The 26,766-nt window shown below is 35.6% G+C and overlaps 1 protein-coding gene across 2 annotated transcripts; it reads right to left on the bottom strand.

The window, feature by feature from the left end:
- Positions 1–121: 121 nt before the first annotated feature.
- tapt1a (transmembrane anterior posterior transformation 1a) lies at positions 122–25,506 on the bottom strand. 2 transcript variants are annotated; one of them, XM_073820631.1, is made up of 15 exons: positions 25,311–25,506; positions 23,721–23,869; positions 15,457–15,575; positions 13,185–13,217; positions 6,860–7,022; positions 6,579–6,714; positions 5,885–5,982; positions 5,696–5,765; positions 4,332–4,412; positions 3,712–3,821; positions 3,328–3,387; positions 3,122–3,190; positions 2,784–2,860; positions 1,322–1,485; positions 122–1,202 (listed from the first exon to the last, which is right to left on the bottom strand). In XM_073820631.1, exons 1-15 carry the CDS (start codon positions 25,504–25,506, stop codon positions 958–960), a joined length of 1,770 nt encoding a protein of 589 aa, XP_073676732.1. In that variant the 3' UTR covers positions 122–957. The 2 variants fall into 2 exon arrangements, with proteins under 2 accessions (XP_073676732.1, XP_073676733.1); XM_073820632.1 differs by lacking the exon at positions 13,185–13,217.
- Between the last annotated feature and the right edge of the window lie 1,260 nt (positions 25,507–26,766).

Genomic DNA, 26,766 nt, shown 5'->3' with positions numbered 1-26,766 from the left:
ATAATAATTTAATTACATTAAAAACAACGCAATATTAATTTTAATCAAACAATCTCAGAATGTGATTGGTCACAGATGATTTGAATTTTCAAAATACACTTCCAATGTGCATTCACATATGAAACAGGTATTTGCTCTTTCATAGCTGGTGTCAACGTGTCAATATCATACTTATAAACAAAACAAAAATACTCTGTACAGCTTAAGACAATGTGGTAAATCAGTGCAAAGTTAAGTCAACTGGATTGGCACCAAGTATATTATACAGAACTGATTTATCAAGCAACCTGGCATTAGATCAGCCAAACCTTCCCTTTCGGTCAGTCGTGAGTTTTAAAGAAACCTTTGAGAAGATAATGGAAAAAAACTCTCTGTTATTATACAGATTAAAATAATACCTTTACAAGTTCAAATCCAATGGCAGCATTATTGGCAAACCCGTTTAGCATATTATTTCTAAGCCGAAATTGTGTGAATATATACGACTTTATCTATTTATATGAATCATTTGTAAAGTGCTCAATTGTTTAAGTGTTTATAAACTAAATCTATATGCTTTTTAGTTTCCACTCAGTGACAAATTTGGAGTGGGAAAGGTCTAGTTTGTAAAAAGTGTCTTATTTAATGTTCCAAGATGTTCTCATAAAATCATGAGAAACATCTTCTAAAACAACATATGCTACATTCTACACAATGTGATATGCCTGGCTGCTGAGGGCGAACACATGCTTTTTGATTTGAAATGCTTTACGCACACAATCTGCTTCCTTTTGGTGGATATTCCACAGAAATAGAAGCAGAGAGGACGGCAAAACGAGCAATTTTCCAGTTATTCCTGTTACACAGTAGCAACCTCTGAAGAACTCACTCGAAAGCCTTTGCGATTATGTCAGACTCAGACTCTGAGTCTTGTCCACTTTCGTTCCTGAGCAGGTACTATGGTGATGGGGTTAAAGTTCACCCGATTCGGTTGCCGCATATTGTGAAGCGGTCGATCTCCAACAGATCTTTTTTGGTGGTTCTGTGTTTTAGTTCAGTAGATTGTGGGGTCTCACTAATGTTCTCCTCTGGTTTAGGAGGAGAATCTGGGGGTGGATCACTGGTCACCTCAGTTACAGGAGGTGGAGTCGGGGGAAAAGGCTTCGCTCTGGGGCTCGGCTGCTTGGTGATGGAGGTGGAGGGTTGCTGCACTTTAGGTTCAGCTATAAAAGAGGCAATGAAAACAAAGCACAACATGATAGATTGAAAATTCTCCTCTGCACATGAGTTTAAGAAACAGTGACAATGTTTGAACTATTACAAAAATCAAAACTGATCTTACCTGAGGGTGGAGGAGATTTGGTGGGGTTGGCTTTCTTGGGAGTTTGTTTGGAGGTTTGAGCAGTATGTCTTTCAAACAGCTTACCTTCCATGTTAGCTTCCTTCACATAGCGACAGGACTTGCCCAGAATAATTATACTATTCAACACTTTCAGTGTTATCAATCTGGAGAATCAAAATCAAAACATTCAAATTAAAACTTGCAACTACAATCTTGCGTTGGGCAGGCTACTCACTTTGGCTAAAAATGACAGCTAACCATACTACATCAAGTAATTTTTTTACTTAAAATACACTATTGTTCAAAAGATTTGGTTCAGCATTTTTTTTAAATGAGTCTGCACTTACAGTTAATGTCAAAAGTTTACACACACCTTGCAGAATCTGCTAAATGTTAATTATTTTGTTATTTTTTGTTTAGTACTGACCTGATTAAGATATTTCACATAAAAGACGTTTACATATATTCCACAAGAGAAAATAATAGTTAAATTTATAAAAAATACTGTGTTGTTACCTGAATGATCCACAGCTGCGCTTTAGTGATAGTTGTTCATGAGTCCCTTGTTTGTCCTGAACAGTCAAACGGCCTGCTATTCAGAAAAATCCCTCAGGTCCCACAAATTCTTTGTTTTTTCATCATTTTTGTGTATACGAACCCTTTGCAACAATGCTTGTATGATTTTAGATCCATCTTTTCACACAAAGGACAATTGAGGGACTCATATGCAACTATTACAGAAGGTTCAAACGCTCACTGATGCTTCAGAACGAAACACGATGCATTAACTAATTTTGTCTTCTGGGAAACATGTAAGTATCTTCTGAAGGGCAGTACTAAATGAAAAAAATATGATATTTAGGCAAAATAAGAAAAATGTACACATCTTCATTCTGTTCAAAAGTTTACACCCCCAGCACTTAATACATTTTGTTTGCTTCTGGAGCATCAATGAGTGTTTGAACATTCTGTAATAGTTGCATCTGAGTCCCTCAGTTGTCTTCAGTGTGAAAAGATTAATCTCAAAATCATACAGTCATTGTTGGAAAGGGTTCAAATACACAAAAATGCTGAAAAACCAAAATTTGTGGGACCTGAAAGGCTTTTCTGAAGAACAGCAGTAAAAACAGCAGACTATCACTAAAGCACAGCTGTGGATCATTCAGGTAACAAAATGTAAAAAAAAAAAACATTTATTTGAAACAGACACTTCTTAAGTTAAAAAAATACTGACCCCAAACTTTTGAATGGTAATGTCCCTGAAACTTAATCATATCGCTTCGCTACATAATTTAAAAAAGATATAGCAGTGCAAACTGCTCACAGAATCTGTTCACATTAGCACATCATGAAAACAAAACGATCAAATACTCTAAGACTGGAGAGCTTGTGTTGCATGCTAAGTGATGCGGTAAAAATTACACATTATGTGATACCATACACTTTGAGGTAACTCATTTACCCAAGATAAAAGAGGAGCAGACAGACAGATGAGAGAGCACCCTGGATCTTCATTGAGCTCATCACCACTCGAATCAACTGAAGGAGACAAAAACAAAACCACATCCTCAGTATCAGTATCACATATAAAATGTGTTACAGTCTTGAATAATACCAGTCACATACTGTATAATTTGCTGTTCAATGTGTCACTTTGCAATTCAGAATTAGTGTTAGTAAACATGAAAATAGATATTAGATATAAAAAAAATTGCTTCAGACATTACTTTTTGGCTACTGTACAAATAAACCCATACAGATGTGCAATAATAACCGAGTAACAAAGTGAAAACATCTCACCAGTACAGCAAGAGGTAAAGGAATGAAGCCCATCCGTCTGGCCACTGAATCGCTGTAGTCTGTGTAGGCCTGTTCGTGAATCAATCACATTTCTGACATATATTCTTTTATTTTATTCTGGTTACAGATTGTAGGGCTAGATTTTTTAAAACAAGCATTTGAAAATGACTACATATTTATAATTTAGACTTTCAAAATTGACTTACATTCTGTTGTCGACTGCTGACAAGTTCAAAGGCCAAGCTGGCTTTATATTCACTGTAGACCTAAAGAACATGACAGAAAGGCAAAGTTCATATGTGGTGCTTATATCAGGGTTCGTAAAGATACTGTAAAATGAAATCCTAAGCGCTACTTTTTTGATTTTCAAGGACTTCAATCAGAGAAGTATTACAAAATATACTGCAATTTTACTATTGTAAAATTTTAATTGAAATTTAAAGGGGATTTGTACTATTTGCGTATACTGTTTATTTAAAAAAACAAAAACTGTAAAGCCTTAATGCTTTGATGTTTTGTAATGTAAAAAAAAAAAAAAAAACTAAAAATGTTATTATTATGAAAATCAAGTACAAATCTGTGGCTCTTACGTCAGCTGTGATGTCATTGAATTTAGTGATGAAGGCATGCTTGACGATGTCAACCGCAATCTCAGACAAGATTACCATGAAGACGTCGGGAAGCAGCACCCAGAGGTGATCTACAAGCAATATCAACAGTGTTAACAGATTAACCAAGCATTTTTGAAAAAGTGGGTTAAATCAATAGTTCACCCAAAAATTAAAGTCCATTCAAGATGTAAATGAGTTTGTCTGTTCATCAGTTTTAGAGACATAGAAGCATTACATCACTTGTTCACCAATGGATCCTCTGCAGTGAATGGGTAATGTCAGAATGAGTGTCCAAACAGCTGATAAAAACATAATAATCCAGGGAAATGTATTGATTGTTGAGGCTTTTTAGCTGTTTTGACTCTCATTCTGTTCCAGTGAAGGAACAAACTCGTCTACATACCGGATGGCCTGAAGGTGAGTAAATTTATAGCACATTTTCATTTCTGGGTGAAGTATTCCACAAGTCATGAATTTAACTGGATCTGCCTCATAAAGATGCCAAAGATCCAAAAGCTAGATTCTGGCGCTACAATAAATCACGTATTCGACTAAAAAGAAAATAGATTTCACTTTAATAAAAGAGTCTTAATTCAGACCTGAGTTCCAGGAAAACTGCTCCATGTTCCTCAGACACACGATGAGGAGCAATACATAATTGGTAAACCGCTCCTTGATATCTGCAGGACAGAAATATAAACCAAAAACATGAGCAAACTCTGCACATCTTATATCCACAAAGCCAATCCCTGCAAAATGCAAGGGGGGAAACGACGGTCAACAAATAAAGCTTTTAGATTGTAAGACTTGGGATGGTAATCCGTAAGATGCATGCACAGTTTCCAGCAGGTTGTGTATGAATTGTAACTTGAGAATGGACGACCACAAGACTTAGTGGCCATTTGAAAGTGGGGATAGAGTAAACAGCGGAAGGGAGAATAGGTGCTGATTACAGTATATCAGCGTCTTTCATAAAGAGGATAGGCGCTGTAGGAAACAGGCACTCACAGTCTGTCAGCATCTCACAGAGCGTTATCAGAAAGCTCTTGAGAGCTTTGATTAGCATTTCAAAAAGATGCTATAATGTTTCTGAGTCAGCCCACACACAACGTTCAAGGCTGCACCTTCACCTGCCTCACGATGAAAGAGTCTCTAAGTGATTATGACGAACACTCTACTATTTACTTTGAATAACCAGAACTGTGGCACATTGCTGTTATATTCCTAGTGTATATCCACATTTGAAGCTGTTGTACTAACAAAAAGGGAAATAATTATTTTTTGGGATTTTGCTTGGTTGGTAATATAGTATACTTAGCAGCACTTTAAATGACGTGAATATGGTAAATCACTAGTACCATGACATACACTACCACTCAGTTTGGACTTTTTAATGTTTCTAAAAAAACAAAAAAAAAACAATATGTGCACAAAGGTTGTATTTGTTTGATCAAAAATTAGTAAAAACCTTAAAATATTGTTAAATATGACTGCAATAAACTTTTTTTTGTTTTAAGATGTAAATTATTCCTGTCATGCAAAGCTGAGTTTTTAGTAGGGCTGTGTAATTAATCGAAATTCAGTTCATGAAAATACAGTAATCGAGATGAAAGATGATTGTGCCTCATTCCGCCCCCTTTCCAGTGGTGCACTTTCGCTCCTCCATAAAAGCCTAGTTTCACATGCAAATCAGCAAAATCATGTAACGTGACTTTCATAAAACGGGATGCACTGTTTTTTTTCATTCGTATATTTTTTTCTGCTGTATGGCTATCTTTAAATTAATCACTAATATAAAGTTTTGGACTCAGTCAATACTGACCAAAATAATCGTGATTATGATTTTTGCCATAATTGAGCAGCCCTAGTTTTCAGCATCATTACTGCAGTCTTTAGTTTCACATGATACTTCAGAAATCATTCTAATATGCTCATTTGATGTTCAACAAACACTTTGACTCACCACTGTTGGACATCTGAAAGAGATTGTTCTTCTCAAACTTCTTGAACACGCTTCCCTTGATTTCCACAAACTGAAATGAGAACAAGCACAGGTCAATAAAATTCTTGATTACACAATAGTTGCTGAACTGGGTGATTCTGGTTTTGACCATTCTGTGGTTTGCAAAATTGTTTGTATGTATATACTTACATTGTTAGACATCATAATAGTGAGCAGAGATTTGTTATGCGAATTGAAGGCCACATTTAGTGTAGAGGCCTGGACCATGATGAGGATGGCATGCAGAACTGAGACAAATATACATTGAGGAAAACAACCAAATTAAAAGGCGGCGATCAGATGCTATATATTCACTTTTACATGGTGTTTGCTTTTAAATGTGTCTTAGCACGATTAAAATCCATTCACTTCTTTTTTTAATCCCAACAGTCTCAATTATCAAGCTGTTTTGATTTTCTGAGAGGTATGACGTCATATTGCTCAAGCTCCACCCTTGACCACTGAAGGACTGTTGGGCATTAGCATATTTCCGCTCTCAGACAGTTGTACGCCGTCCGCCATTTTCTCAGCGCTCAAACAGCTGTAGCGACAACAATGTCTTATGAGCAATGCAGGTGTTTTATGATTCATTTTCTCCCAACATCAGAGCCACTGAGGACGCAGTGGATTAGTTTTGTTTTTCGAAGAGAGGGGTGGGGTAAGCAGAAGCTCATTATGATTTAAAGAGGCATGCAGCAAAACAGATCGCTGTGAACAGAGCTGTTTTTGGCAACCAAAATGAACCACCACACCTCCAACATCACTATGGAAATAAAGAGCCACTAAATTATGACAAACCATATTGTCTGAACACTGCAGACTTCTTGTATAGCTAAAAGGATACAGACATAGAAGACAGCCATGAAGAAATGGGGAATGACTCCAATGTGGGCTCTCTTCCTTGACTTTGGCTCAGTGGCCGTCCAGTAGAGAGCATCTAGAATGTCTTGTCCAAATGATGAGAAGAGACGGTCTGCCACCTGAGAAATGAAATGACAGAAATTTAGTTCCCCCCCAAAATTAAAATGTCATTACAGATCCTGATTTCGTTCTAAACCTGTATGCTGCTTTATTCTATATGGAAACTTATTCATAACTGAAATGGATTTGAGGGCTGTTCAATACCTCTAGCATGTTGTAGATGATGTAGAGTTTGATGACAGACTGGCCACGGATGAGGTGGTACATCATGGCGTAGTCAACATAGTGCATCATGGAGTAACAAAGCACCATTATTAAACCTTTCAGCAGGTCGCACACCTGAGCCGGCTGCAGGAACCGAGAGCCACTGATAAACACAAAAACACAGCAGAAGTTTATTAAACAGGCCATAGAGTCAGATAAAGCTTAATGAACACATTAATTATAAATAGCACTTAAGAGTTTACAAAATGAAGCCAAATGCTGTAATTAGACACATCAGCTTCAAAACACCACCGCACTGAAGAAAAGCTCTGGCTTTCTTTCAAACCAGTGAAACATATAGACGGGCATTTCTTCAACTTCAGCCGAGGGACTAACTAACAGATATATATTTTTTAGTCTTTCCAAACTATAATGATCTAAACACAGAGTGAAATATTCAATGTTAAGTGTAGTAAAATTATACTTTTACAATCTTCTATGTCTGAAAGAGATCACAAGGTCATAGTTGGAGAAACACCCAGAGAAAAATACCAATGAACAACTCAAAACCCATGCAGATGTTTGATGTATGGTCTTAATGTATGGACAATGAAAAAATAACACAAGTTTAGCACTAACGTCTGTCACACCCTGCTTAATTCACAGTTAAGACACATTCAGCAGAAAACTAATGTGTGGAAGGTATCAGATTTATTTGAGGAGCTGAGCTGCGATTCAGAGGTGTGCACAGATCCTGTGTCTTGGGTGTGGGTGGGAGAATAAAAAAGGAAAAACTAGACGGATGTTTCATTTTCACTTGAGGCATCACACTCCCACTCACAAGGAAGAATCTACACAAACATCCTCAGGAAAACAGCAAGAACTGGCAACAGAAAGCTTATGATAATCATACAAAGATTACATACAATTTAGCTTCTGAAGGGCAGTTCTAAAAAAAGAGCAAAATAAGAAAAATGCATTAATCTTCATTCTGTTCAAAAGTTTACACCCCCAGGCTCTTAATGCATCTTTTTTTTTCTTCTGAAGCATCAGCAGGGGCGCTGCTAGCAATTTTGGGCCCTATGACAAAATATGAGGTTGGGCCCCCCCACCACACAAAAGCAGATCTCTGGAGGCCCCAAAAAGGCGTGGGCCCTTAGAATTGTCCTAACTTACCCCCCCTTAGCGGCGCCCCTGAGCATCAGTGAGCGGTTAAACCTTCTGTAATAGTGAATATGAGTCCCTCGGTTGTCCTCATTGTGAAAAGAAGGAGCCAAAGGATTTGTGGGACCTGAAAGATTTTTCTGAAGAACAACAGGCAGTTTAACCTATCAGGACAGACAAGGGACTCATGAACAACTATCACTAAACAAAAAAAAAAAAAAAAAAACACAGCTGTGGATCATTCAGGTAACAACACAGTATTAAGAATCAAGTGCATGTAAACCTTTGAATGGGGTAATTTTTACAAATTCAACTATTATTTTCTCTTGTGGACTATATGTAAACGTCTTTTATGTCAAATAGATTATTCAGGTCAAATAAAATAAATAAATAAATAAAATAAAAATAACATGCATTTTGTATGATCCCTTTTATTTTTCCAAAATAATTAACATTTTGCAGATTCTGCAAGGTGTATGTAAACGTTTGACCTCAACTATAAATGTCTTTACTGTTACTTTAAATCAATTTAAAGGATCTTTAGTGTATTTTATTTTTGATGAAGCAAGTAAGTACTTTCTGCTCAAATACTACATTAGTGCAAAACAGAAAATTAATACAAAAATGTGAAATATTCAGTACTCAAAGTTGACAGCTGGGATACAAAATCTGTCTCTGTAAGCAAACACTAAGCACAGACTGATATTTGCATTTCATCTGTGCCAGCTTCTGCTTGTGCTAAAGTGCCAGGCTTATAAGAAAGCTTTTGTCCTTTATATCCTTGTCTCATGCTGAAGGAATGAGATGCAGAATTTGTAATTCTGCAAATGGATTGTCCTGAAAGGCTACTGTGATGTTACTTGAAAGATGTCATTTATTGTGAGGGGTCCTATAGGTAACAGCAAATTTGATCAAGTTTTTTTCTAAAACACAAGTGTGACGTGTAAGCTCGTCAATTACATTTAAATAGAAATATTTTTGCACATAATCTCCTGAAGTTGGAAATGTGACCGTGAGGTATTAATAAAATCTTTAAGTGTAGCTATGGATCTTGGGATTCAGTTAAACCTCTTTGCAGTTTGATTAAAGCGAAGGGAAAAGCTGCTAGGACTTAAGAGATCCTCACCAAATGCACCAAAGTAGAGCAAAAAAAAAAAAAAAAAAAACCCACATGTGTTTTAACAGCTTTCCTGTAGGGAAAACTGTATAAACCAGCCTATAGTGTATTGTTGGTCTTAGGTGGTCACAAAGCTAATTTGATTTGCTTTTAGCTAGTTAGGTTGGGAAAGCAGTTAGCCAGCAAGCTTAATCAGCTTTAACTAGCTAACTAAACTCTGCAAGCCATCTTAGGCTGGTTCAAACAGTTTTTTCCCCAGTAGGATGGTGTGTAATGTAGCACTTCAATGTCATACTGGCGCCAGACTCACTCAAGCCACATTCTACAATCATGAAACACAACCACTGCCAGACTTGACGCTTAAAGGGAAAGTTCACGGAAAAATTGTAATTACCTCATTATTTACTCAACCTCAAGCCATCCTAGGTGTATATGACGTTCTCCTTTCAGATGAAATCAGACTTATTTTTTTTTTTTAAATCCTGGCTCTTCCAAGCTTTATAATGGCAGTGAATGGGTCTTGATATGTTAAAGTCCAATGAAGTGCTTCTACACAGCGCCAGGGGGTTAATAAAGGCCCTTTGAAGGGAATAAATATGTATATTATTCTTACACAAATGCATCGATTCACTTTAAAAAGCCTTTATTAACCCCCAGAGCCATGTGGAGCATTTTTATGATGAATGGATGCACTTCATAAGACTTTAACATAAGACCCATTCACTGCCATTATAAAGCTTAAATGAACCAGGTCATTTTTTAATACAACTCTGATTGTATTTGTCTGAAAGAAGATAATCATATACACCTAGAATGGCTTGAGGGTGAGTAAATAATGGGGTAATTTTAGTTTTTGGCACTTTAAATAGGGCTGCACGATTAATCGCACGATGTTGTGAGGCGTGTTTAGTCAATGAAGCCGGTACTTTGATTAGTAGTAAATCTCCATCAAGTGCGTTCAGCGTTCGGCAATTAATACACAGAGGTAGGGCTGCACGATATTGGGAAAAAAATTACATTGCGATATATTTTTTTCCTGCGATATATATTGCGATGTCTACAAATTCATTTATGTTCATCAGGTGTTTTGAACTGCTTAAAAATCAAATAATAATTGGGATAATTTTGTAAGCATTTTCAAAGAATAAAAAAATGTAAAAGTATAATCAAAACCCTGAAATAAAATACTTTTTAAAGCTTATTTTGGGTTGTTTCATAAACAGTTTGACTCACCTTATTCACTGTCAATTCAGGCAAATCAAGGCTCTAATATGTTATGAAATTAATAATGAATGTTGCTTTTACCCTGATGAAAGGGAACTCATTTTGAGAATGAAAAGAGGACACTTCATTATCACATTAAGGAATTAACATCAGTGACAAAATTAGTAATTTAACATTTTATTCAACAACTTCTTTTTTGAAAACAGATTAGTAAATATATTTTGTCACAAAATTTGAAAAAAAAAAAAAAAAAGTTTTTTTTTTAGTTTTGCATACTTTGTTTAGCCAAAGTAAAACACGTGTTGCTCATCAGCTAACAAAAAAAGATTAAACTTTTCAACAACTCTATAAAAAAATTGGCTTCTTTCTCAGAACTGTTGCATAAAGTAAATACAAATATTCAAATACACCAATTTGGTGCTTCTGTATGCACTAATTTACTCATTGAAGCGGTTGTTGCTGCATAATATTCCACTTGTGCCTTGCATTTGTTGTACAGCTCTGGGATGGCAGTTTGAGAAAAATAAGTGAGTGACGGCATAACATAAGGCTTGTCAAGCAAGCGGATCATGTTTGTAAAACCCTGCTTGGTGACCGTGTTTACTGGTACCATGTCTTTCGCAAGGTGAAATGTAATAGCATCAGTGACATCTTTCTGTCGCTTAGAGCCCTTCTCGTAAAGCGTCACACTGGCAAACGCATCCGCATGCTTTGGACAGCAATCTGATCTGGTTTTGCATTCGTCATACAGTGCTTTGTGGTGCCGACTTAAATGGTCAAACAAATTCCTTCGCAGTGTTTCCACGAGTTGTAGCAACAACTGCCAGGCACTCCCGACAAAGCACCTGTTTTTGGTCAGCATCATCGTTTTTGTATCCAGAATACTTCCATATGACCGACGTTGCGTTTCTTTTTGCGACCAAATCTTCCATTTCGGCGCTTTTCTCTAGTCCCGCCGCACTCATTTCGTCATGCGCACCAAAGAGTATGTGCGCACGCAGAGACAATGCGTTAGGGGTGGGCGATATGACCTAAAATTAATATCACGGTATTTTTCATCTTTTGAACGGTGCCGGTATAATATCACGGTATTACTTTTTTTGGTACATTTTCGGAGAAGTAGCCTGTCCTGTCCATTTAGTATGTGAATAAAGTTAATCTTTTCATAATATAATAAGTATATGGTAGGTATCCTTATCAAAAAGAGACATGGGAGAGTATTATGCATTCTCAACATATTTATTTTGCAAAAAACCTAAAGATCTTACTTAACAGTGTACAACAAAACAAAAATTATTTTTTTAAATTTAATTTCTGCAATATTTAAAACCTTTAAATAACTGGGGGAAATCAACCCATGGCAACAGTTTAAAAGTAGACCAATTCTGTGGGGAAAAACGCGGACTTGGCAACCCTGCATCCAACATGAGCTGGTGGAGTTAATGTCTTTGCACACGTGAGTACGAAATTTTCGTCCGACATTTTTGCACGTTAAAAAAAATACAGGTTATGTTAATCGAGTTTACACACTGCCTCTGAAACTTTCATCCGTCATAAAAAAATTTGGATCATGTTTGATGTTCTGCATTTTCACATCCATAATAAGCATTTTGATAAGGATGGCGAATATGAGAAAACTAAAAAAAAAACATATACGAAAATCGGACTCAGTGTACAATGACCTTTAGATTTGAACGATCACGGGTCGAAAGTAAAGAGAGATGACAAAAATAGACTGGAGGATTTGTTGCAATCTTGTACTCACTGACAAATATCTATTATAAGATGTGCTGCTCCCTTTACAAAATCGAAAGTAAACGTAAACAGGCCGGTCGCGTTCGCCTCGCGCCTGCTCAATTTGTGATCCGCTGTGTAAATCCTTTGGCCGGCTGCCGGGAAAAGTCCCGGTCGTCCCGATTGCCACTCCGCCCCTGGTATAGGCTACAGGGCCGACCTTTCTTCACGATGTTTCACCAGCCGTTTAATGGCCACTCCCCTTTTACCTACCACCTGCAAAGCTGATACGAATATGTTTTACTTTTTTATTTACAACAAGATATATAGTATAAGGACAGGTATTCAGACCACAACTGAACGTTTGAAGAAAATTTAATGTTTTAAATATACCGGTATTGACGGTATTAGAAAATCCATGTCGTGGCGCTATCTCACACCGGTGATGACTATGACACCGGTGTACCGCCCACCCCTACAATGCGTGCTTTGTAGTTTTTAAAGAACCCTTAAATATGAGTTAATTACTTTATATTATACAAATATAGATCCGTGAATAGAAAGTTTAGAAATATAGAAAGTAAATTTTTAAATCAGACACACATAATTTTATTTTTATTTTGCCCAGCATCGTGACTGCCGCGATGTGACTATCGCGCATGCGTACATCGCGATGACGATGCTGAAACGATGTATCGCGCAGCCCAAGGCGTAGCTTGTCAGTGATTTACGTCTCTGTGTATTAATTGCCGCTCCAGCTGAACACACGTGATGGAGATTTACTACTAATCAAAGTACAGGCTTCATTGATTAAACGCGCCTCACAACATCGTGCGATTAATTGTGCAGCCCTAACTTTAACAGTTCTAAATGCAGTCTCTCCACTTGTCAGCAGCTCAAAGTTAAAATTAAAATTACTGCACTGCCATATCATAAGCTTAACTACTGAATAAAAACAGTCATCACTGGCAGTGACATACACACTCAACCAGGTTGGCAAATGCTTCAGTGACATGCTCGTTATATATGGATGGATCAAACAGAATGAAGTATAGGATTGTTTGAAACTGAAGGCAGGTGTCCTACCTGCTCCGTCTGCAATAAGGGCAAACATTAGCACTGATGGGAGGAGGGAGAACCACACATTAGGCATTAAACTGTACTCTGATATGAGGAAAAGTCATTAATAACACACTTGTTCATTATGAACCTGGCAGAAATAAATTGCAATGAGAAGATTTAGTTTTAAAACCATTTAAGACATAATTTACTTGACTAGTCACAATCTGATTGTGAAATAATTCACAATGCACCTCAACTTTTATGTGGGCTCACAAATCTCTCGCGAGTAGATGGGTCATTGCCAAATACAGTGCACTCCACTCATTTCTTGTGGTTTGAAGAGTCTGAAGAGGTTTTGTTGCTAAAGCCAAGTGTACTGCATTCTTTTGCATACTTTGGTAACAAATGGAACCAAGACAGACTGAATGACAAACTATCTTTCATGTTGGTAAAGACTGAATGGCCATTTTAGTTGAACATGATATCTTAATTTACATATGAAACTGAAATTATATTGCAAAAACCCAGTAATGTTGGCAATGCTAATCGTGAAGGAAGACAAAAGCATGTCAAGAGTTGTGAACGGGCAACAAAGGTCACTGACTTTAACGCAAGCCTGAGGTCATGTTGATGTTATGATCATAATGTGACGGTAATACATTAGTCTTAGGCAGCCCAAAAAAAGGGCAACAACTGCAGTGTGCACCTGGCTTTATCTGAATCTTCAGCTGTAAGATGACTGGCAGCGAAACATCCTCAAACATAAAGAATTTAGTCCAGCTGAAAATACACTACTTCTTAAAGGTTTGGGGTCAGTGAGATTTTCTTTGATATTTTTTTTTTTTTAAGAAATAACATGCTTATATTCAACAAGCATGGATTAAATTGATCAAAAGTGATAGTAAACATAATTTTACAAAAGATTTCTATTTTAAATAAATGTATTTTAAAACCTTTCTAGTTATCAAATAATTCTGAGACAAACATATCAAATATTAAGCAGCACAACTGTTTTCAACAATTAATGAAATGCTTTAAAACACAATTCAGCATATAGGGCCCTAAGAAATGTGTTTTATTTTTCCCAAATTCTTCTATTCTTTCCCCAAATTCCATGTTTTTTAATTTAAGTTTTCTTGACTCTACTTTAATGGTTAAATTAAATTTGATTCATCAAAACGCATGTCTAATTAACTGAAATCATGAAACTTACAGCAATTATTACATAAATTACATTTTTTAAGCCTTCTCAAATTTAAATCAAATTCTGTATTTTCCATTAATTTTCTGGATTCCATTTTAAAAGTTCAATAAATTGTAATAATCAATAGCATCTCTAATTAATTGCTTTTAAAAATGTAAAAATTTTAAAACTATTTAATTATTATTTCATTTATTTTTTCCAGAAATACTGTGTTATGTATTTACATTTTTCTGGTAAATAAATTCTGGAAAATATTTTTTTTTTGGTAAATATTCTTTTAAAACAACATTTTATTAACCATTATTAGAATTTTGTAGCAGTACTATCATTACACTAATATATTTCTGTCAAGTTAAACCCTTTTTTTTTTCCACGAGTTGCAGTGAAGACCTTTAAGTTTCTGTCTGTATATGATATGACGGTAGTTTTTACTCACAAGAAATGTTAAAATGCTCACAAAGTGACTCTCAGAGCAATTCTAAAGATTGTTTGTGTTCATGTTCTCATATATTGAGGTGGCAGTGGCTGTAAACACAGCGAGCATCACATGCACTTCAATGTGTGTAGTAAATGAAACCACACATCTGCGTCATTCATTTACACAGAGACGTGCAGAACTTACAGGATTCATATTTTAATAATATTTTTACAGCTTAATATTTGCGTTTTGATTTCAGTGTATTGCCCTATTTTTTATTTATTCATCCAAACTGGACAAGTTCCATGACATTTTGAGTTATACAGTAAATTCCATTTTTATGACTGGCAAAAGCCTGCATTTTTTTTTACAACCACAGAAATCAAGCCCTACACATATTAAAATGATTTCTAAAGAATTATGACACTGAAGACTAAGGTAAAATATGAAGTAATGAACTTAAAATATTTTTAAACAGAAATAATCTATTTTTAATTGTAATAATATTTCACATTACTGTTTGTACTGTATGTTTGATAGGAAAAAAATATGTAACCTTGGTGGTGAGCATAAAAGACTAAAAAATAGATTTACATCCCCAAACTTTTGAACGGCAGTGCATCTTTTGGATTTTTGTCTTTTTTGAGGAAAAGATTGAGTATTATATGTGTTACCCAAGGCCGCAGCAGGGTATCGTCAACAATCTCAGAAAGGCCAGTAAAGTTCTCAGGGGCAGCAGGGTGAACACGTACAGAAAGGCATCCAGACACAGGAAGATCCCGAAGATCATCAACTGTAGAAAAACAAACAGCAACATCAGCACCTGCACTCAGATACGCAATACACAAAGCAGAAATTAATTTGTTTTGAGCGTGTTCAGTCATCTTACAAAGAAATAACAGTGACATCATGTTAAGAAAGCCCTCGGCCCTGAATCTTGATGCTTCACATGCTTGAGCGCACCGAGGCATGTGTAATGTGTTGAAGGAGGTTTGGAATATGTCTGCCAGCAGTCAGTAACCTTAAAATATTTTTCATCTTTAGGAGGCACTCCACCGTTTCAGAGAAAGACTATTAAGAACAAATTAAAACGTTAACATGCACCGCAAGCAACTGGCTCTTTAAAGTCTAAGACGAGTGTGAATCCTGGGGGACAATTTTTACCAGCAGCTATAAAACAAAGAGAGCTTGTTAGGAGACGAACACAGACCACTAGAAGCCTCTCAACAAAGGACAAAGAAGATAAAAGGCAGTGGAAGATAAATCAAGACAGGGCTTAACAATAAGGAGGTTTTCTGCAGGCCTGTAGCTAGATAAGAACTCGCAAAGACAATTTTCACAGACCTTTCCATACATTTTTTTCCTCCATTAAAAAAACTAAACTAAATTAATTAATTTTGAACAGCAACTCAGTATATAAGAATGAGTTCTGAAGGATCACGTAAGTAATGCCTGCTGGAAATTCAGCTTTGCTATCACAGGGATATTTTTGATCTTGTTGAGTATGAGTCCTTTTCCAAAAAACATTTTTAAAAATATCAAACTTAAACTTTTGAAAAGTAGTGTGTATATATATGTTTTTGACAAAACCACAGCGGTTCAAGCTGTTTAAGCATAAAAATGTGCATGATCAACAAGTGTAAAACATATCAGAAACAAAATACTGGTTGATAGGTCATGGGGCAGTTTCATCAGCTGGAACCATCAGCGACTTTTACTGTTGAGCTCTGTAAGATGATGAAAACATGAGGCCTACCTGCTCAGAGTGAACACACTGGCTGAAAGCAATCATTCTGAATCAGCGAAGAAATCTATTAGGTATGCAGCTCAACTTTTTGACCGACTGGATGGTATTTCCAGAAAAAGCATGCAAAAATGCTGGACTGGAAAACAGCAAAGCTGATTCTGGCTTATATGGTTCTCAGTCTATCTGCACTGACCAGGAATCAGTCGTTCCAGATCTAGCCTCTCACCTGCGCATTACAAACAAAATAAACCCAAACTGTTTCCAGGTCAGCACAGAACCCTTGTTTCACTGGTGTTTGGAGAGTTTGCTGAGGTGTTTTCATGGGTTTGAGGGGCGGAGCACCTTCAGGGTCACAGAGACGCCTTTGTGTGTGCATACCTCAGCTGTCAACATGCACGGCATATCACACAAACCTGAGTGTGATCCTGAGATCTTGAGCAGAATGTAAAAATAATATGTGAACATTTGAATTGAATACTGCACATTATATGAATCTTTACCATATCATTAATTTGAATGGCTAACAAAAAAGTACATACTTTAATCAGTCTTAGCACTTTTGAATAACTCAATATCTCCATCTAGTGGCATTCAACAGTTCAACACTTTCTAAGGAAGATTGAGGCACAATACTATTTTGCAGAATCAGTCTCTTCATTCTGAAATAGTAATTTGACATCTAGTTTTGATTTATACTATAAAATCATATATATGTGTGTGTATATATTAGGGCTGCAACTAACGATTATTTTAATAATCGATTAATCTGTCGATTATTTTTTCGATTAATCGATGAATCGGATAAAAAAAAGGGATTTACAACCCTTTATTCAAAAACAGAACTAAAATCTTTAGAAAGTGCACGAACATGTTGCTCCTTGAACTGTTATAATAATAATAAAATAAAAATGGACTAACACAAAAAACATACACATGTATGCTTTACATCTGCCAAATATATAGACTAAATAAACTAAAATTACTATCCGTCAAGACAGCGGCTTGCTGTGGTGTACATGCTGCATTTCCCATCAAGAAGCCTCTCAAATTAAATTCCTCAGTGCGCATTAAAAAAGTCATGTGACTTTGCACGCTGGAACGGGATAACTTGACTAACTTTCTGCTACATTCATTCTGCCATGGCGGTGTTTAGTGTCCTGCCATCAGCAGCGACCAGCTGGAAGAGTTCCGCATTCAAATGCATGCAAAACTGGCCTCAAAGCCCCAGCAAAAGTAATTACCATGAATGTGTCAAGGCAAAAATTAAGAAAATATTCGAATTACTTATTAATAAACTAGTATTTTCTGATTCAGTGTTGCAAAGATGAAATTGACGATCCTGCCATCTGCTCATTAATGCCTAATGCATCTTTATGGATTAGCTAATGAAAGAGTTTTGTTTTCGATTTTAATTATTTCGTTTTATAGTAAAATAATAATTTAAAGCTTTCTATAGATATTGTGTTTGTGAGGCAATTACCTGGGTTTCGGTTAATTATTGTGAAGCGCTCCTGTTTAAACCAAAGATATCAAGCGTATTCTGTTTGTTTTCTTTAAGAGCACATTTTGTTGATACTGTTAGTACACACAAACTAAGGTAGACCCTTTACAGTTCCGGCCCGGGTGGTAATTACTCTTACCTTTATGAGCAAAAAAGAAATTCCACATTGCACTGGCGTCTCCATGTCCTGCAAAGCGCGCTTCTCTCCGCACAAACTTTGGAATTATCTTGATTGAATGATTAAACTAATATTGTGATATGTTTTAAGTTTTTTATATCAATGGATTTTAATTTAAATCGCGATGAATTAAGCAGGCTTTTGATCTGTCTGCCGCTGTTTGCTAGGTATAACTTTAAAAAACAAAAACTTGAATTTAACAAACAAAAAGTGTTCCAAATATATCTCTAAATTAACTTTATAAACTAAAGGAACGAAAATAAATGTAATCACTTTGCTATTAAATACAGCAGCTGTGTAATGAGGAAGAGAAAGAGAAAAAAAGACAGTCGGACTGGAAAGACAGTCGGACTGGAAATTCAGTCGGCCAAAAATTGATGAGCTGTCGGACATTTTTACAAGGAATGTTTGTTTAATAGCCTATTTAATACTCTTAGGCTACTTTCTTAATTAAATATATTATTTCTTTGATTTATTTTGGCGTTTTTAGGCTGCTTGTTCGCTGACTGAAGTAGGCTATATATAAAAATACAACGTGCCACCGTCACAGCCCTATTCAAAACTGAGACGATTTCACCTCAGCAGAGCTCCTCTTTCTCCTTACGGTTGTGGTATGTTTTCGACACATTATACAGACAGACAGTGTTACAAAAACTATAGAAGTAGTTTTCTCCATCTCCACTATCCAACGACCCGTACAGCAGCTGTTTTGCGATCGAGCACTGGCTGCTGTGAAAGTACGCTAGCCATAGTAGGCTTAAATATCAAACATGTTTGATATAAATCGGGGCAGCATATATATATAATGTAGAAACGGTACTTTATGCTCAAATGTTCCAGTTTTGCGCATAAGTTAAATTCGCATTTTTGGATGGAAACACAGCTTATGAGGTGCCGAACTCTGCTGGCATCAGAGCGGGAGAGAGACCGAATGTGTCCACTCCGCTCTGCGCTCAATTTTTTTTTTAAAATATATATAATAACAACCAAATGTCTCTGCGTCGCGCGACACAACGAATCGATTATGAAATTCGTTGCCAACGCTTTTAGTAATCGATTTTTATCGATTTTATCGATTCGTTGTTGCAGCCCTAGTATATATATGTGTGTGACCCTGGACCACAAAACCAGTCATAAGGTTAAATTTTACAAAACTGAGATGTATACATCATATGAAAGGTCAATAAATAAGCTTTCCATTGATGTATGGTTTGTTAGGATAGGACAATATTTGGCCGAGATACATCTATTTGAAAATCTGGAATCTGAGGGTGCAAAAAAATCTAAATACTGAGAAAATCACCTTTAAAGTTGTCCAAATTAAGTTCTTAACAATGCATATTGCTAATCAAAATTTACATTTTGATATGTTTACAGTAGGAATTTTACAAAAAATCTTCATGGAACATGATCTTTACTTAATTTCCTAATGATTTTTGGCATAAAAGAAAAATCATTAATTTTGACCCATACTATGTATTTTTGGCTATTGCTACAAATATACCCCAGCGACTTAAGACTGGTTTTGTGGTCCAGGGTCACATATATATATATATATATATATACACACAAAAGATCAAAAAAACAAATTAGTTTTTTTATTCTTATTTCAACCAGGGCTTAAAAACGAAAAAAAAATCCATTCGGTTCACTCCGAGCAGAATCGATATTATAACGTTTCTGTTCTTGCGTTCCTCATTAAACAATACGTTCCGAGAACGGTTTTCTAGAAAAAATACCGGTTAATAACGTTATTTTATTAGATAGATAGATAGATAGATAGATAGATAGATAGATAGATAGATAGATAGATAGATAGATAGATAGATAGATAGATAGATAGATAGATAGAGTGTGCCTTTTAATAACATGTTTGGCATTATGTTTACAAATGATTCAACCAAATTCCGTGTTCGTGTCATCTGAACTTCTTGTCTTTAAAACCGAAAGTAAACGAGTTCACCTGAAGGCCGTAACTAGGGTTTGAAAATTGAGGTCCGAAGTAAGGTTGAGAAACACCGCTTTAATTAATGTTTTTTTGATGACTTAACGTTGACTAAAGAGCATGAGACGTCTTCCTGCTGGCCAGTAACGGTAACGTTATTTGTCATAGTAGCCTATTTCATTCTGTAACAAACAGATTTGTATTATGCTATTGTTTTTGATAGTGTTATACATTTCTTTCAGATATTAACGATGATCGCTGCGTTTGTCTTACCGATTGTGTTATCTTCCTGTCAGCAATTAAATTACAGATTGTCTAAAAGATTTTTTTTATGAATGTACAATGTTGCCGGATATTGCTACGAAAAACAAGCAATTACAAAAATAAAGAAAAAGATATCCGAAATAAGTTCAAATCTTGTGTTTTGTAAATAAGATTAATATATCAGTAACACTAACGTTCAACTTTCCACTTTATAAACGTCCCAAAGTGTCACAATAAATTGGAAAAATGAGTCAAAATACACGTATAATAGGTGGATCTGGCAACAAACGGAGGCTGCACACGCGCTCTCACTCAACGCGCTCTCAAGCCCCGTTCACTGCGCTAGCTTCTCGCATCAACATGAATTGCAAACACTCATGTGATATGAGGTGGTTTAAACGGCTAAATAATCATTCAGAGAGCTTGGCATTTTATTTTTGAATATACAAAAATGACCGAGGTCCAGACCTCGGTGACCTCATAGCTGGCTACGGCATATTCCTTACCTAATATAGCCAATTATAGGCTATTTTCACTCAAACAAAACAGAACTCCAGATAGTTATGCTTTTACATTTAATGCATAAAAGCAAAAGAAAACGTAATGCATAATTTTAACTACAAGTTTTAATTAGGCTACAATAACTTAAACCTAAACATACCTTTGCACATGAAACAGCCAGGTGCTTGGTAACCCTAAGCTCGTCGCATCAGAAAGGGCTCTGCTTATGTCTGCTTCGCGGGCATTTTACGGTGTATGCGTCACCGTCGCATTTGCGCACACAATTTGAATTCATGTTTTTGGTCTGCCAAATTGATATAATAAAGAGAACGATAAAAATACCGTTATTAACCGGTTAATTTGGAATTTCTGTTTCCGTTTCTGTTCAGAACGATTAAAATTGATTTTGTTTTCGTTTTTGTTTTTGTTCCTGTTCAATGTCAATTGTTTTCGGTTTTCGTTTTCGTTCCTTGAACCGGTTCAGAGCCCTGATTTCAACTATAAAATATCTAATGCAATATTACTAAAAAGTATTTATTAATATTAATATTTTTTTATTTTTCAGAACAACAGTAAAATAAATTTTCTTGTTTTCAAACTTTAAACTAAACTAAAGAGCTTTTTTATTTGTCATTAAAAATGTATTTTGCCTAGGAGACCTTAAAGCTTCTCTTTTATTTATAATATTTATAAATGATCCTTATTAGAATTTTGAGGAAGTATCTACACATGAAATACGCATGGAAGCCAGTTTCTGCCACTAAATAAAAAACAACTTTTTTTTTAGAATGGCATAATACAAAATTTGCAATTCTGACCTTTTCTCAGAACTGAGATATAAACTCACAAAACAACTTTTTTTTGAAAATGTGAGTTAATATCTTGTAATTCTGAGTTTATGAATCACAATTGTGAGTTTATATTAGGGATGCACGTTATTTATCGGACAGATAAATTATCGACCGATTTGGGTAAAAATGACGTCATTTTTATTGCTCCGATAAATAAATGAAACCCGATCCGATAAAGTACTCTTGCTGGTAAATCAATCAATCAGTCTGGTTTATCAGAGATTCATCTGCTTTCCGAGTGCAAGTGGCTGCAGCTGTAAACTGCAGTGACTCGCCTTTGTCGCGTTTAATACGTCATCATCTGTGTCGACATCATCGTCTTCGCCGGTCTGGAAGTTTTTCACGGTGACAGAGGAGGACAATGCTACTGCTATTTGCAACACATGTTTAGCAAGGATTCTGAGAGGAGGTAAAAAGCCGTTAAGTTTTAACAATCTCACTTCAGCGGTCGGCAACGCGGTTAATCTGTTTTAGGGGCCGTTCACATGTCGCGCCTAAAAACGTGTGGAAAACGCTGAAGCGCCGCCTTCTCTTTCTTTCCAAACCGCTCTGTAGTTTGAGCTCCAGTGGCGTCTGCCGTTGCTAAGCAGCCAGGACATGCGCTCTCCATAAAGACGCGGTAGTTTCAGCAAAGAATAAATAGATTTTCAGCATTAAAAATCACTTGCAGTAGTTCTGTTATCAAATTTATTTAAAAATGTTTATTCCTGTACAGCTTTGATAAGCTGTTTCTCCACCTTGACAGTGCTTTCAGTGTTATTAAGGGAAAGGATAAAGCTGAGTGGTTGGTTCATGTCACATGACCTGCATTGCGCTTGCAGCATTCTGAAGAGTTGAGATGTTATTATCTCGATTCTGATGTTTTATTCCCCGCCTTGTACGATTTGGCTGCTGCACACATTCATAATATGACCAATAAGAATGGACTACATGTAAGCTTTACCACAGACATTTGGACATCTGACTTTACTCCATGATGCACTTTTCATTTTTTCCAGGTTGACAAAATGTCAAAGCATTTTATTTTATTTAGAATTGTGGTGCCTTACACAAAAAAATAAAAACATTTTTGAAGAGTCAGGACTGTTTTCTATGATTGTTAGACCCAGATATATAATATAAATTTCATTAGTTTATCTTAGATTTTGTATTCTCCTGTGTGCACAAAATTATCATATAAAAATATGAATGTATTGGTTATCGGTATCGGCATCGGCCAAAAGAAGGACTTAATTATCGGTTATCGGTATCGGTTAGAATTTTTCATATCGTGCATCCCTAGTTTATATCATGCAATTCTGAGAAAAAAAGTCAGAATTGCATGATATAAACTCGCAATTGTGATTTCTAAAGTCAGAATTGAGAGACAAACTCACAATTTTGACTTTTTTCCTTATAGTTGTGAAATAAACTCACATTTCTGACTTTTTTCTCAGTATTGTGTGATATAAACTCATAATTCAGACTTTTTTTTCCTCAATATTGCATGACAAACTCATAATTCAGACTTTTTTTCTTAGAATTGCATGATATAAACTCACAACTGTGAGTTATAAAGTAAGAATTATAAAGTAACTTGCGAGTTTATAGCTCACGATTTTGCGAAAAAGTCAGAATTGCAGTATTGTATCACACATTTCTGAGAAAAAAAAGTCAGAATTGCAAGATGTAAATTCACAATTGAGATAAAAAAAAAATTGCAATAACCTTTTTTATTTAGTGGCGCTTCCATAAATGGATGCATTTTCAATTTTTTCCCCCACAGACTTCTCATTCACATGGATCATACCTCCAGTTTGAAAATACCAAAATCCATTTAAATATAGGGGAAAAAAAAAAAAACATTCCTGAAGAGTGCGATACATATGACCATATTTGAAGGTGAGATTTATAATTTTCCGGGTTCCTTAAGGTTACAACTTAAAAGAAAGGAGAGCACTGTGGGACTCACCCTCTCCAGCTCTCTAGGGATCCTCATGCAGGTGTACACCCTTTCCCTCCGCTCAGTGTACTTAGCCTCATTGTGCTCCAGGAAGTAGCCCCTGGTGAGCTCTGCACACATGAACCTCAGCAGAGACGGCTCATCAGTGTCATCCGAGTCTGTGGGGTACAGAGGAAAAAGAGTCGTCTTTTCGGCCTTCAGCAAAAATAGCAAAATAACATACAAATACCACAATATATCCATAACAGAAAGAAAACAATTATTTAACTAAACAGGAAAGTGGTAAGAAATCAAGCATGTGAGTTCTGAGAAGATAAGGGTGACAGCCAGGCTAACTATTTGGCCAACATATCTTGTTTTTATGTTATCAACGTCACCCAGTAGCCGTGCCCATGTGACCAGTCTGGTGGCAGCCTTGTTTTTCTGACAATATAGAACTTTTTTGGAGTAAAATTAAAATATTTTGTAAGTCATTTTGTCAGTCAAACTCTATTTTAAAGGTCGACTGAACTATCAAACGTAGAAAAACTACTCAAATTAAGCAAAGCGAATTTTAGGCCATTTTAAACAGTTTAAAATAATAAAAAGTAAAAAGTTTGGTGGTTAAGGTCCAAATAAGAAACTGCTGAGTATGCTTGGTTTGACCACTTATACACTTGAATAAGTTGTGTTTTCCTCACAGCATGGGGACTTATGATAACAAATACTAGTTATTAAGAACAAACAGAGGTTTTAGTTGTATGTAGTGTTTTCGGTTACATTTTGTTGAAAAGTATGTTTGTTTTAAGCCACCTTTATAGTAATTAGTGCATTTTTGATTGAACTTATTTTGAACAATAAACAAATCAAAATTACTTTTCAGTTGGCTGAACAACCTTCTACACATCTTAGACAAATTAATAAAGTTCTACATCACTATTATGTCAATGCTCATCTTTAACTTGAAGTTACCCAAACCTGGATAAATTTGGCTTCAAGTTTATGAGTTTTCTGGACTTGTGTTTTTTTTTAAAGGTGCATTATGAGTATACTGTATATCTGTTATCACAACAGCTATTTCCTTCAACAAATTATGACAGATATAAGAAACGATGTAGTGCTATTTTTCCAATGCAGTACTTTCTGATTTACAGTCAGAGTCAATACATATCCACATGTCTAGATAGGGGCACATCTAGAAAGGTCAGCTTTTAAGTGCACACTTCTCTCTGGCTGTGTTCCTAACATCATGTTTGGACCAGAACCAGACAGGCTCTTTAAGAGAAAGCTTCAAGCTTCCCATAAGCACTTTATACCAGACATAGAAACTAGAAGAGTTGTGATTTCTGATGCATAACGTTATGCTTAAAATTAATACAACATATACAGCATATAACTTATATATGCGCTTTGTAAACGGCTACTCAACAAAAAACACAACTTGTTTCAACTACTGCTTAGCAAGAGCGCTATTAGAATATTAGCCAAAACAACATTATAAACAATTTAGATGTAACGTTAGCCATATTAAAGACTAGTACATGCATTCACACAGCCAGGTAAACTTGAAGCCACGTTGGAAGCAAAGGCGAAGGTCAGTTGTCAGATGCTGGAGCTCACCTGAATGCTCATGATGCTCGTCTTTAACGGTGGGTTTCTCATAAAATCCGAGAGTTTCCGTCATTTTCGCCGCCGACCCAGAAATGTTTGTCTTCCCCGATATGGCCGCAGCAGCCCAGGAGCATTTTACCCCTTTGTGGTCGTCATTTTCGGGATCCTTTTCGTCTGACATCCCGCCACACAGCGAATCCGCCATCTTCGCTGTGGCGTCATCATCACATCACACACGTGATGTTAATAAACAATACACTGTTGCGATAAAATAAACTATGCTGCATAAGCCATATGAAGAAATATAATACAGTTTTTAGTAGAAATGATAGTACGTAGATATTTTTTAATATTAAACTTTAAGTAGTTTTCCTTTGAAAATAAATGTGTTTTAATTGAAAACAATGCAAAATAACACAAGCAAGAAATTCATCTTGCATATTTAATATTGAACACAAGATGGCGCCACTTTTACGTTTAAAGAGGGACAAAATTAAAAGTGTGGTGAATTTACCTGAATGCTCTCAAAGACACTGTAAAGTTAGTAGATCTGCACCGGTATTCTTTAAATCAGGTCAGAGCAGCAACGAAAACACACACTATTAGTCAAACGTTTTTGAAGAGTAAGATTTTTTTTATTGCTTTTAAGTCTCATGCTCACCAAGACTTCATTTATTTGATCCAAAATACAGCAAAAACAGTAATATTGTGAGACATTTGTACTATTTAAAATATCTGCTTTCTATTTGAATATATTTTAAAATTTAATTTATTCCTGTGATTTCAAAACTAAATTTCAGCATCATTACTAGTCTTTTATTATTATCACCATCAATGTTTTCAACAGTTGAGTGCTTTTCCAGGATTCTTTGATTAATAGATAGATCCAAAGATCAGCATTTATCTGAAATAAAAAGCTTTTGTAACAAACACTATACCATTCAAAAGCTTAGATTTTTTTTATTATTAAATAAATTACTAATTTTATTTAGCAAGGGTGTGGGACATTTATAATGTTACAAAAGGTTTCTATTTCAGATAAAAGGTGTTCTTCTGAACTTTCTATTTATTAAAGAAATCTGAAAAAAAAAATCCACTCAACATTCAACATAATAATAATAATACATGTTTTTTGAGCAGCAAATCAGAATATTAGAATGATTTCTGAAGGATCATGTGACTGGAGTAATGATGCTAAAATTCAGATTTGAAATCACAGGAATAAATGATATTTTAAACTGTATTTAAATAGACAGCAGTTATTTTAAATAGTAAAATATTTCAAAATTGTACAGTTTTTGCTGTACTCTGGATCAAATAAATGCAGGCTTGGTGAGCAGAAGAGGTTTCTTTAAAAACATAAAAAATCTTGCTGTTCAAAAACTTTTGGCTGGTATAGTGAATATTTTTGGAAATGTTGGGCAAAGTAAAACTTATATAAGAGTGGGCAGAAATATTGCGGTGA

The sequence above is a fragment of the Garra rufa genome, chromosome 16 (assembly GCF_049309525.1).
Source record: "Garra rufa chromosome 16, GarRuf1.0, whole genome shotgun sequence".
NCBI classification, from domain to species: domain Eukaryota; kingdom Metazoa; phylum Chordata; class Actinopteri; order Cypriniformes; family Cyprinidae; genus Garra; species Garra rufa.
This window is presented reverse-complemented; position numbering and strand designations above follow the sequence as displayed.

What these genes read in the sequence shown, in the direction of transcription:
- tapt1a (XM_073820631.1), bottom strand. Translation starts at nt 25,506, where the DNA reads ATGGCGGATTCGCTGTGTGGCGGGATGTCAGACGAAAAGGATCCCGAA. An exon ending in TCATCTACAACATGCTAGAG is followed by an intron (nt 6,715 to 6,859) that starts GTATTGAACAGC and finishes TTCATTTCTCAG; the next exon opens with GTGGCAGACCGTCTCTTCTC. An exon ending in CATGGCTGTCTTCTATGTCT is followed by an intron (nt 5,983 to 6,578) that starts GTATCCTTTTAG and finishes TATTTGTCTCAG; the next exon opens with TTCTGCATGCCATCCTCATC.